At 42.3% G+C, this 18057-nt stretch overlaps 1 protein-coding gene across 2 annotated transcripts in view; it reads left to right on the top strand.

Annotated features, from left to right (window-relative positions):
* Positions 1–1131: 1131 nt before the first annotated feature.
* Positions 1132–18057, top strand: part of LOC128453927 (inactive phospholipase D5) — a 36303-nt gene continuing 19377 nt past the window's right edge. The window contains exons 1-2 of one of the 2 annotated variants that reach the window (XM_053437062.1): positions 1132–1368; positions 1435–1899. In XM_053437062.1, the coding sequence (XP_053293037.1) occupies positions 1894–1899 (6 nt within the window). In that variant the 5' untranslated portion in view covers positions 1132–1368; positions 1435–1893. Of the gene's footprint in view, positions 1900–18057 lie in introns of both variants that reach the window. The other variant, XM_053437061.1, reaches the window with a different exon arrangement.

Consider the following 18057-nt stretch of genomic DNA (forward strand, 5'->3'; position numbering starts at 1 on the left):
ATTTTGCTTGTCACCAGACATATTTGCAGAACTGATATCTAGGACTGAGTGAAATTTGGTGCAGCTTGATTGGATTTAAGGAAACTGTTCCGCTATTCAACAACTACTCTTGTTTGTTAAAGAGATTTAGACACAGTGAGAAAATAAGGATGCTCCTGTCACCTACTGTTGAAATAAACAAGAAGAATATCCCATAGTACAGATGTGCAGCTCCGTCAACCGGAAAGAAAAAAAAAACAATCTTAAACGTCGTCCTCGAAGTGATTTGTGAAAGTTGGCTTGAAGAAGTAATTATGTTTGTGTTTGGGATTTCATTGCCGGTGCAGTAAAGCTGGAGTGTAAAGCAGCAGGCAGGGAATATAAAAGTTTATAGGAGCTCTAACTGTGAAAAAAACATTTCCTGTCTTCTATTCTGTTCTTTTCTCTGCATCGTCTCTTTCCTCATCTCCCTCTCTCTGGCCTGTGAAGTGTGACAGCACCCTCTGTTGGTTGGGCTCGGTCTGCACACAGCTGCAGGGCAGACCGCCTTTAAAAGATTTACTATCCCTCCTCTGCATCTGAGCAGGAGCTGCACTGCATCTCAATGTGCTGCCAATATTACTATTGCATTCTGAAGGGACAGCCCGCGAGCATCATGAAGTGATGCGTGCGCTTGATGCCAGTGAACTCGCTCAGCCTGAGATTCACTCCTGGACATTGTGTAGCATCTCTGTCTGTACGTGCAACACCTCTGTGTCAGTGGCAAAGCTAATCAGGAAAGATGTTGCATTAGTGTATGTGTGTGTGTCTGGGTGGGTGGGTGGTGTGCTTGTGTGTGTGTGTGTGTGTGTGTGTGTGTGTGTGTGTGTGTGTGTGTGCACTTTGTAATACTTTGTAACTCTTAAATCAATAAGATCTTGTCATGTACTTTTGATATATTTCCAACCTGAATCATCAGAACAAATTGTATTAAAAAGAGAAAGGGGCGTGTACAATCACACAGAGATTAATTAGACCAGAAGACAGGGAGGGCAGGGCAGAGCTCACTGTGACGCACGGTGGGAACAGAGAGGAGATGGACGGGTGGGGGGAAGAAAAGAAAAGAGGAGCATCTATTTATTCAGTGTCCGTATGGGAGAACAGGGAAATGTGAGCTTTCTATCAGAGGGAGAGGGTGGGGAGATATAGAGGGAGAGAGAGAGGGAGGGAGGGAGGGAGAGAGAGAGAGTCGGAGGTAGGTGGACGAACACATGATACTGTGAGATGAGAGGGAGGAGAGGAGGAAAGTGAGACAGAGATGAGAAGGGAGGAAAGGAGGGAGGACAGGAAACATCAAGAGCGGAGAGTGAGATGATAGAAAAACAAAGATGACTGACAAAGTATAGGTACGTAGATAAATAGATAGATAGAGATAGATAGATAGATAGATAGATAGATAGATAGATAGATAGATAGGTAGATAGATAGATAGATAGATAGATAGATAGATAGATAGATAGATAGATAGATAGATAGATAGATAGATAGATAGATAGGTAGATAGCATCATTTTAAGATTTAGGTGTGTCCTGCTCTGTTAGAGTTTTCATTCATACAACACCTGGAGAGGCGAGAGGGAGCAGCACTTTCCTTCTCTCTCCATCACACACACACACATACACACACACACACACACACACAGTCCTCGGACACACATACACGTGCATTTACAAACAGGAAAACACATTTTCGCTGCGTAGAGCGACGGACTCCCCTCCCCTGAGACTCCTTCTGTTAGGAGAGGAGAGGAAAGGACAAATTTTGTAGCTACAGACGTGGACACACACACACAAACACACGCGCACACACACACACACACACACACAGAGAAAAGCACATGTGTTTCATAGTGGACTGGAAACTGAGGGATGCAACATGAAGGTAAGCAGCTCTCCACTGTAAATTGTGTGTGTGTGTGTTGTTATGGGCCAAAAGCATGTTCTATCTATCTATCTATCTATCTATCTATCTATCTATCTATCTATCTATCTATCTCTTCTCTATAGTTCTCCCTGTGCTCTGCAGAGTGATAATGTTCCTCAGTGGAAGTGTCAGGTGTTCAGTCTGTTCTCTGCTTCACACTCAGCTGCTGTTTGAACTGTGAGAGTGTGCATGTGTGTGTTTGTGTGTGTGTGTGTGTGTGTGTGTGTGTGTGTGTGTGTGTGTGTGTGTGCATGTGTGAGCAGGTAGCGAGTCTTTAGGACATCTGTGTTCGTGGCGTTCTCTGAAGCTTTGATCCTAAAAAGCACATTTATTCCTCTGATGCAAGCAGCTCAGAATTGTTTCAATGTACGATGGTAACACACACGCTCCTGCCTCTGGACCAGTGTGGTGGTATTGACTTGTTCTGTGGCACTGTGACTGCTGTACATCTGATTATCATGTATAAGTTAGGATGGCAGGTAACCAGCCTGCATGTATAAAAACAGCCTCACAGCTCCTGTCATACTTTTATAGCCTGTGATTCTCTGATGCTGAACCGGTGGGCTGCACGTACAGCATGTAGGATTTAGCAGGATTCATGTGCAGAATATAATTTTTACTTTCATTTGTGTATAATCACCTTGAACTAAGAATCCCTGCACCATAAAATCTGCTGGGTTGAAAATAACTCAATTTGTGTTATCGCAGTCACCAAGTGATCCGATGCTGGGTTCTTACAAACTAAACATTATTGGATTAAAATGACAAAAAATCTGATTAAAGACCCAAATTGGGGGTTGTCAGTATCACTTGGATTAAAATGACTTACTTTACCTACTTAAGAAATGTATTGATGAAATAAAACTGTAGTCAAATTATGTAGATGAAAGATAAAACAAGCACATTGTACCAGTCGTTCTTTATTATAAATTAATTTATACAAGCAGAATTTGAAGACTACACCAAAAACACAGGGATGTGCCATTTCATTTATTTCACATTCACAGATGTTCCTTGTTGAGAAACTTAAACATTGATCAAATGAACCAAACCGACGGTAGTAACTGTACATTCCAGCTGTCTGAGCTCTCATCGCCTTAACACTGTTTGATATCGAACAAAGATGGTGTTAGTGATGGCTAGAAATAAACCCTTCATATCTAGACCAATAATAAAACTCTATTTCGAGCAGGTCCTCTCACACAGAGTCCGCCCTTGTTTCTACACAAGCCCACAATAGACAAACAAAACACTTTTAGACCTTTAGTGTTTTCACATGTACTGAAAGGTGTATTCAGTCGGTTGCAGTCTTAAACGTCACCACTAGATGTAACTAAGTCCAACTCTGTGGTCCTTTAATAATAATAATAATAACTCTATTTGTATAAAGTTACAGAACTGATCTGCAGTTTTTCCTTTTGGTCAACATTTATTGTTGCAAAGGGATGAAAGCTGTCTCGTATCTATTTATTTACAGCATCTATTCATTATGTCTATTCTACCTTTGAGTTTCTTGGAAGAGGCACAGGGTCAAGATTGTTTGGGGCATAGTTTGCTCACATGGATGTTCCCGAGGTTAAACAGAGGCAGCAGCTGAAACTGCAGCTTCACATATATTATTAATAATTATATGTTATTATTTCTGCATCATTTATTAGGGAAAATGCCAGAGCGTGGCTTATGAATACCTCTTTAACTGATGTCAGTGCAGTTCTCGATGGAAGATATGAGATATTAGCTTAGATATTAGCTTATTGCAATCATGGTGGAGAATGGAGTATGAAAATGTGTCATGGAATCTGTGCACCAGAGACATTTTTCAGATTGTAAATGTCTCGCTGGGTATTACAGCTTGATTTAGTTTCATAGATCCTGATGATAAATGTACGATTATTTATAATCTAGATACATTTATTGGCTCTATTAGGTGGTTTATAGTGATTCCCAATGACTAATAGCCATAAAAAGAAAATCATGCTTTTATGGTTGGGCCATTAAAGTAATCTCGGCCAGTCTTAAAACCACATTTAGAAACATAAATAGAGAATCATAGACTTTACATGAAGATGGACGACATGACGGCATCACAAAAATGAAGCCAAAACATGTTGAACGCCCCCTGGTGGCTAGCTGCAGAATATATCAACCACACCTCCTCCATGTTGGCAGATGGGACACGGAGCAAACTAAACTATTTCAGTAAGTTTGGTTTGAATTATGTATTTGGATAAAAACAGACAGAAATGTCATTGTTGACATCACCAGAGTATCCAGCAACGTGTTCTGTTCAACTGGAGAAAGCGTCGTCCATCTTTACTTCCTGTCTGTGGTGTGACTTTGCGTGAGTAATACAGGAGCACGTTTCCTCAGAAATCAAAGAATGCAGGGAAAGGGACAGACTCGCTGTGCAATGCCCAGCTCCCATTGGCTCCTCGAGACTGAATCGCTGATCAGTGCACTATACGTGACTCAGACCCATTACCAGGCAGCGAGTATTACTGTAGTAGTCAAATCATTATAAGTCTAAACAAGCTGACGACCTTCTCATTCCGCTTTCCTCTTTCCACCGAGTCTCCATCTTTCTTTCTTTGTTCAATTCTTCCTCTTCATCTCTGTCCCTTTCAGTCTCCTGCTGCCTTCACTCGTTCAGCTTGGGTGCACAGATCACTGCTGCAGAAGTGAGCTGCTGGGACAAAAACAGGCCGACATCCCAGTCTGACCTACTACACTTAGAGTGTCTCTCTGTGGAGGGGAGGGGAGAGAGGGTGGTGGGGAGGGAGGAAGATGGGAAATGGGGAAACGGGAAGAGAAGAGAAGAGAAGAGAAGAGAAGAGAAGAGAAGAGAAGAGAAGAAATAGATTGAAGGCAGAGAATAGATGGCGTGGCAGATGTATATATATTGTAATGCTGCTCAGAGACAGCATCAGTCTACCCGGTACACACACAGAGACACACACACACACACACACCTACACACACAGACGCAGTAGCCATCAGACCCTGGTGCAAAGCGCCGGCAGAGAGGAGAGCCCAAAACACCTGAAACTGTATCCATGGCAACCAAATTACTGGCTGCAGCATGTTAAACAATGGGACAGATCCAGGGTCTGTGATATTTCGTCTTTCTGACCAGACCTCACCTCCTGAAGAGGCTTGTTGACGCTGGAGGTTGAAGTTTGGAATAAGCAGAAGTTCAGGGTTAAAGTCGGAGACACTTTACGTCTTCTGATGAGAAACAACTGCACTCTTATAATTAAAAACTGAAAATATATATATATATATAATTCATGCTTCCTGTTCCAGATAATGCCTCCATGTAGCCATTTACATCTGTTTTCCACGATATCACAAAGCCCTAATAATCCAGCATAGGATTTACTCCCAAAATATCATCAGCCAGCTTTACATTTGCCAGGTTTATTTTTATTGCATCCAGCATTGGATGCAAATTAAACTTGCTCTAAATTACTTTATTACAATAAACTGTAACGAAGGATTAGAGGTTTGTGCAGCAGCATGAATCTGAAGCTGTATTAATGCGCTGAATTGAATGTTGTTACCAATAAATATAGTAAGATGTAATGAGCTTATAGAACAAAGTGCTGTCTTAGCCGTCCCACATACGTACAATGTTTGATATTCGGTCATGAAACATTTCAGCAGTGGGAAGAGCTTTGATTTATTTGTTCTGTAGCCAGACGTAAGTTATAGATATTAAGCTTTTTAAAGAAATAATAATAAAAAAAACAAAAACAACATAGATAAATATGTATATGACAGACCCTCGTGGATTTGTTGTCTTTAAGTCTCACACACACACACAAACACACACAAACACACACACACACACACACACACACACACACACACACAAACACACACATACACACATGTTTCTAAGACACACTATCCATCATCTATGTGTTAATAAGGTGTAACCAGCCAAAACAAACAACACCTAACAGAACATAACAAGATCTCAGCAGAGAACACAGTCTTATTTATCAAAGCATCAATTATGGATGGACGAGAGAAGAGAGGAGGAGGAGGAGGGGAGGAGGAGAGAAGAGGAGAGGAGAGCAGGGGAGAGGAGGATGTTGACTTTTTAACTGATCGGAATTAAATATGATTCATCCCTGATTCTTATTTAAATTACGTGATGATCTCTTTTCAGGGAGTGTCATATATAGATGTCTATTGCCCTACACTTTGTATTGATATGCATGAACTTTATAGTTTTGACACAGAAGTGAGAGGGATTAAATTTCCATGAGTATAATTTTACAGTTTTATTGTTGTCATCTAAATGACAAATGGCTCCATTGTAAAACCAGGGGTGTGGATTTCCAACAGCTGTAAATCCTGCAAGTTCTTGAAGTGTGGACTGTGCGTGTTTGTGCACATGTTTGTCCTTGATGTGCCGTGTGTGCAGTTCGAGCACAAGGCTCCTCCATCATGTTAATGTCTTAGCGCACAACACAAGTACACTAATCACCTCCTGCCTCACTCTGCGATTCTCATTAACTGGGCAACAAACATCTTTGTTCATTTCAATTAGATTAACACTGGGGGACACGATGTGCGCAGAGATTATTAGTTTGACAAAAAGATGTCAGCCACTTTCAGAGACTCGAAAAGAAATAAAAAACGTGACCTTGTCTTTGTCTCCCAGGGGCAGAGCAATTTTATGTGCTGCTTAAAAATTGAACACATACTTTTTTAATGGTCACATCTGGACGGGGCTGCAGAGAATGTGCAGACATTTCTCTCTGTGGGCGTGTTGCCAGTGCAGAAACCTCGAGATTCAGGGATTGTTTTTAAAGTTAGCTCCCTGTCCTGGTGTTCCCTCTGGTCTCTGCTACTTCTGAATGTGCATCACATCTTACATCAGCAGCCCAGGGAGGAAGGCCAGAGCACACTGACAGGTGTTCAGGGCCGTGCACACAGTCAAATTCCCATCATGCTCTCTGCTCAAGGTTAAAAAAAGTTGCCTCATGCAGAAGCAAATGCATCAGTGTCGAAAACAATACAGCTTGAGCATCTAGAGTCATGCTAACTGCTTTATGCTAAAGCAGCAGCAGCATTTTGAGCTATGCTAATGACAGAGCTATATGTTAATTGTACCTTTAAAACTGTGATTAGCTTTGGAGATGTGAGAAAAACTTGAACTCTGACCTGATGATGACATTGGATGAAAAGTTAATGTAATACAGAGCTACACAGTAATAGTGGAATATGAGTCGTAATGTAGTAATATTACGAGAATTAAGTTGTAATTTAATGAGAAAATGTTCTTTGTGCATTAAAATATCAATTTCAAACATATGCCCACTTGCTTTCCATGGTTGAAAGACAGAAGGGAAAAGACAGGGGAGCCCCAATAAAGAGAGAGGCACACAAACAGCACGTTTTACAATAACCTGAAATTGACGGTGCTGCTGTGCACCTACGTGTGTGTTCTCCCCTGAAAACCACTGTGACACAGACTGAATAAAACTGCTTATAACTGCTTTAAGTTCTACTTTGCAGAAAGTTGTTGGGTCTACGACTTTCTAAGAGAGGTCGTAGTGAGGAGTTGTTGCTCAGCTGTATTTTCGCTGCACTGCAGAGAGAGCACTTCATCGCTCTGTCCCCAAGGTGAGAACTTTATTCACTTATAAAAGAAAAACAACGCTGACTTTGATGCAGCGGAGAAAAAGAAAGGCAAAGACATCTGGTCCACTTCAATAAACTGAGTTGTACTTGGTATAAGCTCGTTTTAATTTCTGTTTAGAAAGTTGTCAAACAGGAATCTGCTTCATCAGCGTCCACAATCAAAACTGTTTCCTGTTTGTAAAGAGTCCAGATAATTTAAATGAATCAAGGGGGAGACACAGAGTCTTTATGACGATTGATTCGTGACAGGCTCCCTCCCTCTCTCTCCCTCTCTCTCGCTCTCCGTCTTTCTTTGTTCTCTGCCACCGTGATAATTTAGCAGAGGCCTGTGGCTTGTCAAGGGATCAAGCCCAAGCAGCTCTACCGGCAGCGCTTTAATGAAACGTTCCCAAAGAACGTGTGCATGTGTGCGAGTGCGCGCACGTGTGTGTGTCTGTATACACTTGCTGAGCCAGTGTAATTGAACTTCCTGCTGATTCCACAACACAACGAACGCACAAGTGGTGGAGTGTAGCTGGTGGTGTCGTGAACAGTGGCAATAGGATACAGCCGGCGTTATAGATGTGCAGGAGAAGAAGAGAAGAAGAGAGCGGCGGCAGGAAACGCCACTGGATGGTCGGAAGCGTGGAGGCAAATTCTCGGGTCTGCAAAAACATCTTGTTTTTTAGTAAGACGAGACGCCTGTGGTAGATAGAGTTCTGTGGTCAACACAAAGGGTTTGTGATGAGCAGAATGAGAGAGTCGACTATGCACATTAGTAATAATGATGTACATATTAATATATTAATAAACTGGATATTTAAAGATCTGCTTTATCTTTTCGTAACAGTTACAAAGTTCTTAAAGAAAAGAGATCACAGCTAAACCAGAAATTACGTGAGAAATCAGAAAAAACTTTTAAGTAGATAAAAAAAGGTTTTCTAAAACTAACTAGAAGGACGTTCAGAAAGTGCAAAGGCCCAGCGGTCTCCTTATAAAACCACAGTTAAATTCCCCAGACTCATATTTATTTCTGAATCTGCACCAAATTCCAAACTTCATTGGAAGCATATTCTGACAAAAGCTTTGTTTGTCTTGCACGATACTTGAATTCAGTGCTGCAGATGCAGGATGGACAGAGAGTAAAGGGTTGACTGGACGGATGGACAGAGGGTTGATTAGGGGGGATAACGGGGGGGGGGGCTCAGGTCCCATCATGGCCAGCATGGCGCTCGTGTCATTTTAATGGGACTGTTGTTGACATATTGATTGAGAGAGCCCGGCCAGGATCAATGGAAGTGAAGGAGACATGAAGAGAGAGAAAGAGAGGAATGACGTCCCTGACAGTGACTGACATCAGGTTGTAATGGCTGACTGAAAGAGTTTCAGAGTGTGTTCCACAGGAATGCTAACGGGCAGTGATATAAGAGATGGCACAAATAATTTTTCATAAGGACATCTTCAGGTCTTTGGTGCAAACGCCTTGAAACAAACGAGAGTCTCAAAGTTGAAGTCGTTCAAACTCGGTGGCTCTGTTCTGCACAAAGTCTTTTGTACAGCACAAGGTGAGAAAAACATTGATGGAGCTTTTAGACGATTTTCAGTCAGTTCACCCAAGGTAGAGAGAGGTACATTCTCCTCTCCTATTCCCAGTGGTGCAGCAGATAGATTTTATTATCACGACTGGAGGCGGAGGTGATTGCCCATTTAAAAAAGCAGCAGGGGCAGTGTAATGGATACTGGCTCACAGTGGAGCTGGTGCCACACAAGAGATGGCAGCAATTTCCATATTTACCCTACAGGCACGAGATTGGTATTGATCTTCTGTTCTTACTTAAAAGTTTATTTCCAAAATTCTGATTGATCTTATAGCCAAGAGAGTAATACAACATGCTATGAGGGACAATAGAACAGTAGAGCACATACCTCAAGCAAGGCCGAATACTATTATTAATCATGTTGACTAAACAACCAACAAAAAAACAGACAAACAGACAGTTGTGTCCTTATTGGACATACAAGTTTATTATTGGACATAAGGACACTACTGGGCAAGGAAAGTGATACAAACTTGGAGCAGGGGGATTCAAGAGTCAAGGAAAGTTGTCTTCTATGTGTGTAAACAGTCCTGGACTGCAGCAGGAAGCTTCGAGAATTCTGGTGGGAGGAATGGGGACATTAATAAAAGGCTCAAGTCGAGTTGGTAGAGTAATAGAGTAACAGGATGTTTACAAATTCCAGAGGTCAAATAAAAATATTTTTGCAACTGGCAGTGTGCAAGCAGTCCGAATATCCAGATACCGAATAAACAGGAAGCATGTCAGCAACATGTCAGAGTTACAGCAGCTTCCTGTCCTGGTGTAGCCTCTGCCACTGAACTTTTGCGAGAGCTGACGTGCCGGCTCATCACTGTCCTCGGCCTCCCCAGGGACACAGAGAGCTGACAGACTGTCAGGCAAAGTGGAACTCCTGCCATGCAATTTGCTCAAGGTTAAAAACCAAAAGCAAAACAGTGTCAGAGCAGGACAAAGTGCCAAAGGTCTCCTCATCATGGTCACAGATTGAGAAGCTACAGCCATGCTATCTGCTCTGTGAGGCTGCACTGAAGCACAGGCTTTTTAAATCAGTGAGAGAAGGTTAAACCACATCCAGCTTCCAGAAATGTTCACAGAGTTGAACCAACAACTCTTCTCCACCATCCATAAAGCATCTGAGGGTGAAAGTGTGGGTAAAGTCTCTTTGCTCTAGGATTTTAACTCATAATCCTTCACCTCTGGCTTTAAGTCTTTGCCATTTCAAGTCTAAAAAAATACTGAAAGTGCACAGTCACTTTGACACGAGAACAAACACACACATAAACACTGAATTGCCTCCAGTCCAAAAAAAGTGACATCACATCAATTTAAACCTGAATAGCTGTAAATCTTTCTTCCTGAAGGAATTAAGAATCAATACAAGTCGAGTTTCCCCCGTCTGCAACTTTAAATTCGCCATCTTGTCAAGCTTTGTGTTTTTCTTCATGAATCACTCTCTCCATTTCTCCGCCTGCCTCATACGCTGTCTCACACACTAACACGTAAACCATTTAGGGAGCGTATATCATCCTTCCACAGGTCAGCTTCAAGGCCGGCGCTGGCATTTGTCTTCAGAGGAGGACACTGAGCTTTCTCAATTAGGTCAGTTACTGAAAAGGTCAGGGAGAAGGTCGACCCAAAGGGAGGGACAGACTGCACCCTGCAGGCCTTCAGAGGATGATGCATGTCTCACAGTCTTCGGTGTTTGAGTGTTAGTTTTGACTTGGTCATAGTTTTTGTCTTGAACTTTTCCCTGTATGGCTCTTGTAGATTTTGTGACTCACACTGTCAGTTACTGTAGATTTTGATGGATTATAAGACACATGAACATAAATGTCCCCCGTAAGTAGGTCATCACTGAGTTTCTCAATCACTTATCACAGCCATCGAGGACTCATTCATCAGTCCTGATTGGACGGGACATACAAGTGTCCCCGTCCTTCCAGGGGCTGTAGTCTCATTCTCACCAGATCGCAGAAAACCAATCAGTTTGTGTTCTCCAGGAAGAAAGGTCCATCAGTCTCTGTCGCTGCCCGTCCCTCTTTCAGACATCGTTAACTTTCTGTCAGCCGCGGGTACGTTGTGCGACCACTGCGCTGCAATCGATCATAAATTGTTGTTTTCATTGCTACACACACATGTGGGTTTTCATTGCTAGACACGTGAGATACACAGCCTCTGTAATCATCCAAACACAGACACAGAGGATTAGACTGGATGATGGATCATTTCAACCTGCCTCTGAACCACCTCATGTGGAAACCTTCATCGACAACAAGCCCTAAGTGGGGAATGGGGAATAGATCCAGGGATGAAGAGTGCAGACATGAACAGATTGAGAGGCGGGAGAACAGTTTCCCCCGATGAGCAGCGGTAGATGAGTTTCTTTCCTCAGAGTGTAGGTGTGAGGGTGCAATGACTGTTAGAGTAAGACTGGGGGAGATTGGAGCTGCTGGGTCTGTTCAGCTCCGACTCGTCCCCTTCACAAGTGATGGATGGTTTCGCCTGCAGCTTCTACAGGTGAATAGTCTTTAATTGACAGAGAGCTGAATCCGTCTAGAATCTCTTCGTAGCCTCGGAGTATTTGTCACGTAAGTTAAATCAAGAGAGACAAATATACAGCGTGAAAATTGGGGGGGGGGGGAGAAATCATAACCATAATACTGCATACCGGCTCTTTCTGTATTCTCGACCAGGCCCCCTTGAGTCTACCTGTCATAAAGATAAATGATGTTGCAGCTTTATTGATTTGCACCTTGTGTGGATTTAGAAAAGAAGTTGGTGTTAAGCCAAACACTGTTTCTGTGTGTTTGGATACACAAGGCAGATAAAGTGCAGAAAGGTGTATGTCTATGCAAGAAACAGTACAACCGCACCATCAGCCTTCTACCTTCAGAGCTACAGGGAAAAGAGGAATCCTTGAAAAATCCCATCACCCATTTGTAGGCCTTGTAAGCAGCAGGCCATCGGGACCCTCGGGTGCATCAGTGCTGTTAATCACATGTGAGCTCGCAAGATCAAAAAACATAAAAAAATCCTGTGACACATCTTATAATTAACATAAAGAAGAGCAGGTCAATAGCCGAGGGATGTGGATCACAAGCCGGTCCGAGGCCTCCACACAGGGCACGAGGGTCACTGGATGGTTTGATGACTCTGAATATGTTAGAGCCTTTGTGGACTTGTATGTTCTCCAGCAGCATCAAAGTTTCAAATGGGAAAAACAGCTCCCAGGCTCCTGGCTCTGTCTCCTCAGTGCACAGTATTGATCGTCTCATCCAACGCTCAGCACAAACAGGATGAGAACACATTCCAACAGCAATCTCAAAAAGTAAGACCAGGATTTCTTTACTTGGACCAATGAGGTAGAACTGTCAGTGAAAATACGTGTTAGCAACACTTGGTAATCTAATCGCGACTGATAAGAACCAATCAGGGATCGAAAGTCACAAAAGGCCCTTTTAGTTTTAGTAAATTTTTTTATATGACAGTAAATGAGCTCAGTTTTAACTTCTGATTCAGTATTTAAATACGATAAAAAGTCACTCTACTTGTCAACATGTAACATCGATGGTATTACACATTTATATCCATACAAGCAGGTTATAGGTGGACCTAGATGTAGTTGGTTAAAGGGATCACGGCTGCGCAGGCTTCTAGGAACAGCTCCGGTTGGACAGTAGTCAACACAACAGGGAGCAGATCCGTAAAAGACTTGACAGAGCGCTCAGACAGATTGATAGTGGAAAATCTTCAAAGACATGTAGCTCCGGGCTTCCTGCCATAACAAAGCCAGCACCAACAATCTGTTCATCCATTCCTTTCTCTTATTTGACTAGTAGCGTCAAGCTGAGATGATCGGTACTTTTCAAAATTATCCAGAGATGGAAAAAGGGCCCTCGGCCAACCAGCTACTGTATTACAAAATCAACCGGGGCTTTGCTTTCAAGACATTTCCTGCTCATTCAAACACTTTGTCCCCAGTTGTTCTTTCCACTAAACCCTCTACAGGACATGATGCACGGCTAGTTTGTCTTTGTCTTATTGTCCCAGACGGTCGATAACCATCATAAACAGGGCTCTCTTTCTCTGATAGTGAGCTCTATTGTTATGAAGCCACGTCTTTATAAAGCTCAAGTTGTGCTTGAGGAAGGCCAGAGCTGTTTGACTGCTCATCCGGCTGGTAGAGCACTTGGGAGCCCTGGGTTCACTCAGGAGAACCCGATCAGAGATGGTGCTGTTTCTCTGGAGAGAAGCAGTCAGTGTCATTTTCCATCTGGCAGGAGGAAGGTAATGGCACAAAGGGGAATGACAACACAGATGTCGTAGCACACTGTCAGTATTTATTATTACCAAAGTAGTCACCTTGGACAAGGAGGTTTGTTTTAACCTCAGTCCATTTGTTATTTAGATGGTTGATTACACAGAAACTACTGAACAAAGGGACAGGAAGGGACGTGGGCCAAGAAAGAATCCATTACATCTCGGCACGAACTGGATAAAGGGGGCGTATCCAGGACTTTATTATCACCTTCTTTAACATTACACGATAACAATTGATCTCGGGATATTTAGGGGACTAAAATCTAAGAGTTTATGTAATCTTTCGTCAGATCTAGTAGATTGTGTTCGGCCTTGAGGTATGTGCCATGTTGTTTTGTTAGATATCAAAGTGAAAAGGGTAAAAGTAAATTTAAGTGACCCTGATGACACAGGTTAACAGTGACTTGGCTAACAAAGGACTATAATGAGGATTAAGAAGATTAGAGTTTAAAAATATCAATATATGTAGTAACATGTGGAGATGCAATGGGGCCAGACGACAGCAGATCTTCACTTTGCTCCCTGAAGACAATATGCTGAAGTCACGAGGCAATGAAGCGCAAAGGGAGAGTTATCAGACTGAAAGGATCCAAACACACCGACAGAGTTCCCCGTGCAAAACAAATTCAAGGCAATGAAATCCCAGACAACACAGAACATGGTTTGTAAGGGACATTGAAAGCTGTGAAATAAAACCAGACAACTCTCCAGCAAAACCGTTACTATACGTCCAGTAGCCTGTGTAGAGCTAAAGCAAATCAATGTGTTCAAACAAAACATCCACCTTGTACCATTGGCATGAAATTGGCCACCGAACACTTTGTGCAATCTGTGTTTATTTATGCTAAACAGACTGTGGACTGTTGCCAAAATTATTCCCTTTCATTTGATTGTGCACTAAATCCTTACACTGCCCTGAAAATCTTCCCAATGGATTAAAACATTATCTTACATGTCATGTGAAATAAAAGAATTAGTAAAATTAGGATCCACAGCTGTTCGGCAGCGTGGACTCAATTCATTTACATACTCCATTTATTTGTATTCTCTATCCTGTGCATGAAGGGATTATGCACGCAGAAATTCGTGACCACATTTTCTACTGCACGTCAATGTCATAACAAAGTCCCTTGTCAATCTGCGTGGCTCATGTGTCACTTTTGTGCAGACTCAGACTTTTGAAAGGAAAATGATTGATGTGTTTTCTGCTCTCAGCTGCTCAGTCTTTCATTTTGACGCTACATCTTGTACACACGGTATCTAAACACTTTGGCCGTCCAAGCCCTGAAGTGAACATCCCTTCAACCGCCTTCATTTTTGATGAATTTCTCTGGGACCAGTCTGTCCCCACAGCCTGGAGTTAAACCTCACGTTCACCTTGATGGCAGCCAGTAAAGAAGAATTATGACACTTGTGACACCAGATGAAAGAGAGGAGTCTCCTCTATCCTGTTTTTTGTCTACATGGACACAGCAACCTTTGAATCACAACATCATCCAGCTCTGTGTAAAGGAGAGCGTCTCCTCATGTAGTGGCCACTTCACTGCAGACAGGCAGAGCTTTATTGTGGAAAGTGGAGATTTCTGGAAGCCGGAAACTTGGCTTATAGGATCAAACCATTCTTTAAAATCTCTCCACAAAAGTGTTTACTGGAAAATACCCCAGGCTGGAGAGGCAAGCGTGTCACTTGGACGGGGATCAGACGAGGTCACACGGTAGACAACTATGTGATGTGGGGTCGTAGTGTGAAAGACTCTGAAGCTGGGAACTGGATTTAACACTTTAATGTTGTGTGCAGCAGGAGAATCCACATGTTGGCAGCAGGGGACCAAACAGGTCGAGCTGATGTATTGACTCCACACTTTGAATTACATACTTATAATCTATCTCATAAAAGCTGTTTGAAGCCTGCAGTCAAGGAACTGTATCTGAGGACACTTCCATCTAAACCTCAACATTCAACAGTGGAGGTGTAGTAAAAAGTGGAGGGTTTACAACCTAATTGTTTAAGGGTTACCATAAAACATAACGCTACAACCATATAACACTAAAACCATCAGCTAGCTAGCTTAACTTCGCATTAAGCATGTAAACAACGACACTTCAAATGTAACACAATCGGTTCCTGTTAAAGATGCTAGATTAGGGTACGTTTGCTATTTCTGTTTAGATTGTTGAATTCAGTCTTTGTGTTTTCTGTTTCCTGTTTTATTTTGTAGTTTCTGTTCCTTGTGTGTCGTTTCTGTCTTAACTTCCTGTCGTTGATTCTCGTCCTCAATCCTCTAGTGTTTCACCTGTGTTTAATTGCCCCTGCCCTCCCTGTGTATTTAAGCCTCTGTGTTTCCTTTGTCCTCTGTCGGATCGTTTGTTATTCTACCCGCTGTCCTGTCCTGTGTTCCTGTCCTGCCTTGTCCTGGTCCCCTTCATCTGAATGTGACAGTTTCCCCCTTGTTTCAAGTCTTTCATAGTAAACATCGTATACTGATGGTCATAACTTCATAAACCATATTTCCACACAACAATGAGAGAGAGCAGCCGGACAGTTTATTGTAAATGACGTGGATACAAACCCACTCACAAAGAAAGTTGCCTCCTCAGCACTAACACAACATGACAGCGCCCTGTCAGATATCTCTGCTCTCTTACTGTCACTCATTCTACACTCTACCACTTCAAAGCTACTGTAGATAAATGCATCACATGCAAGGACACACACACACACACAAGACAACAGACTAGTTGTGTGTGTGAATGGATGTAAATGCTGGAACCTCATGGCAGCGGATCAGAGCAACTGAGATCGGTTGTTATTTTATCTTTATTAAACATCCTGTGGGACAAAGACTTATTAGAAATATCACTTTATTATTGAAGGACAATTGATTGATTTAAACCGACCAATGGAGATTAAAGCCGTTGTGGTAGCAGTGGCCGTGAACTTAAGAATGTGAACTTAACGTGTCCCTACAGTTAGAGATTGTTTACAAAGTTAACCGTCAATATCATAGATTGTATATAAAGATTGAAGACATGACAACATGACAACCAAATCATCTATATCGCCCCCTGGTGGCCTGTACCCATGTTAGCAGATGGAACAAAGACAAAGTACAGACTCTTATGTCTGTTAATGTTCATTTTTCAGGTAATTTGGGATTAAATTAGTTATTTGATGCCATAAAACAGATACATTTATTGATTGATCGCTGAAACTGAATTTAAAAGGTTTCTCATGATTAAAAACTTCGTAGTGGAATAATGTATAACGTTTATTTAACTCAATGTGAGTGTTGCTTGAATGTGATGAATGAGTTGACGGTGAACATTGGTGCAGAAAACCAGGACTGCAGTTGCAATAGTCGAGTATGTGTGTGTGTGTGTGTGTGTGTGTGTGTGTGTGTGTGTACATTATACATCACCTGAAAGCATACAAACACTACAGCCTTAATCCATAAATCCAGAGTGCAGTGTCCAGATTACAGTCTGTGAAAAGAACTCTTAGGATGAAACATTACAAAACAGCATTGAGCACATTTCAGCGTCTGCTCGCTCTCTGTTCAGCACAGCGCTCTCCTGTGTGATGCAGTCAGCTGCACGTCAGAGTCAACAAGGGTCCAGACAAGAAGAGAATATCACAGTATGCGCAGTAAACACGGTGGCACTTCATTGCAATGACACCCTCGTGAAGAATGCACAAGCTTCACAGCATTGACTTGGTTTAGATTTACTGTATTTTTGGAAGATAAATGTCCGTGCGGTTGCTGCATCGTGCAAAAGAAAAGACAAGTCTATTAATAAGGCATTGTTCTTTGATCCTGCGGGACTCACATGACAGATGAATGGTTTTTCTAAAACAAAAGGAGGCTGTAGTTGTGCTGCAAATATCTCACTGGGAAGTCTCTTCTGTGTTTGTCTCAGTGTCAAGTAGTGTTTCTGGGCAGATGTTTTTCAAAGAGGTATCAGACTGGATGATTTATCATCATCATCATGGGGGAACCAACCTTTTACCCAGGATTTTAAATCCAACGCTCTTATACTGGAATACATATTTTGCTACAAAAACCATCTTTGCCAGGTGAGACTTTAGTTTTAAAGTTTAGTTGTGAACTTAAATCAGTAGGTGAAATCTTCTTGGCGCAACAAGAAGCTTTAAAGTTTGAATATTCAGTTGGAAACTGTAGTGAAAACATGTTGTAGACCAGGAGCTCGTTCAGTCTCCTGTGCAGCAGTATTGGCTGCTATAACTCAGAGTGCGTTACAATCAGTCCTGACCCAATCAGTGTGGTGTTGCTCTCTCTTTCTCCCTCCTTCTCCTCCTCTTCTTTCCCTTCCTTTCGCTTTTTCTCTCCTCGTCTCCATAAACATCTGCATTCAAACCCCACTGAGAACAAGACTCCAGCCTCAAACTCATCCTGTCACCAGGCTTGTGGTGATCTCCGAGCGCTCATTATAAAGAATTAGAGCCGGATGTGTTTTTTGATAGTTTGCCCAGATTCCTGTTGTGTTGTTGGTGTGTGTGTGTGTGGGGGGGGGGGACTCCTCCACCCTTCTGAGCAGCCTGCCTCCTCGTTCACACCGCACATCG

This window comes from Pleuronectes platessa, chromosome 12 (genome assembly GCF_947347685.1).
Source record: "Pleuronectes platessa chromosome 12, fPlePla1.1, whole genome shotgun sequence".
Lineage (NCBI taxonomy): Eukaryota > Metazoa > Chordata > Actinopteri > Pleuronectiformes > Pleuronectidae > Pleuronectes > Pleuronectes platessa.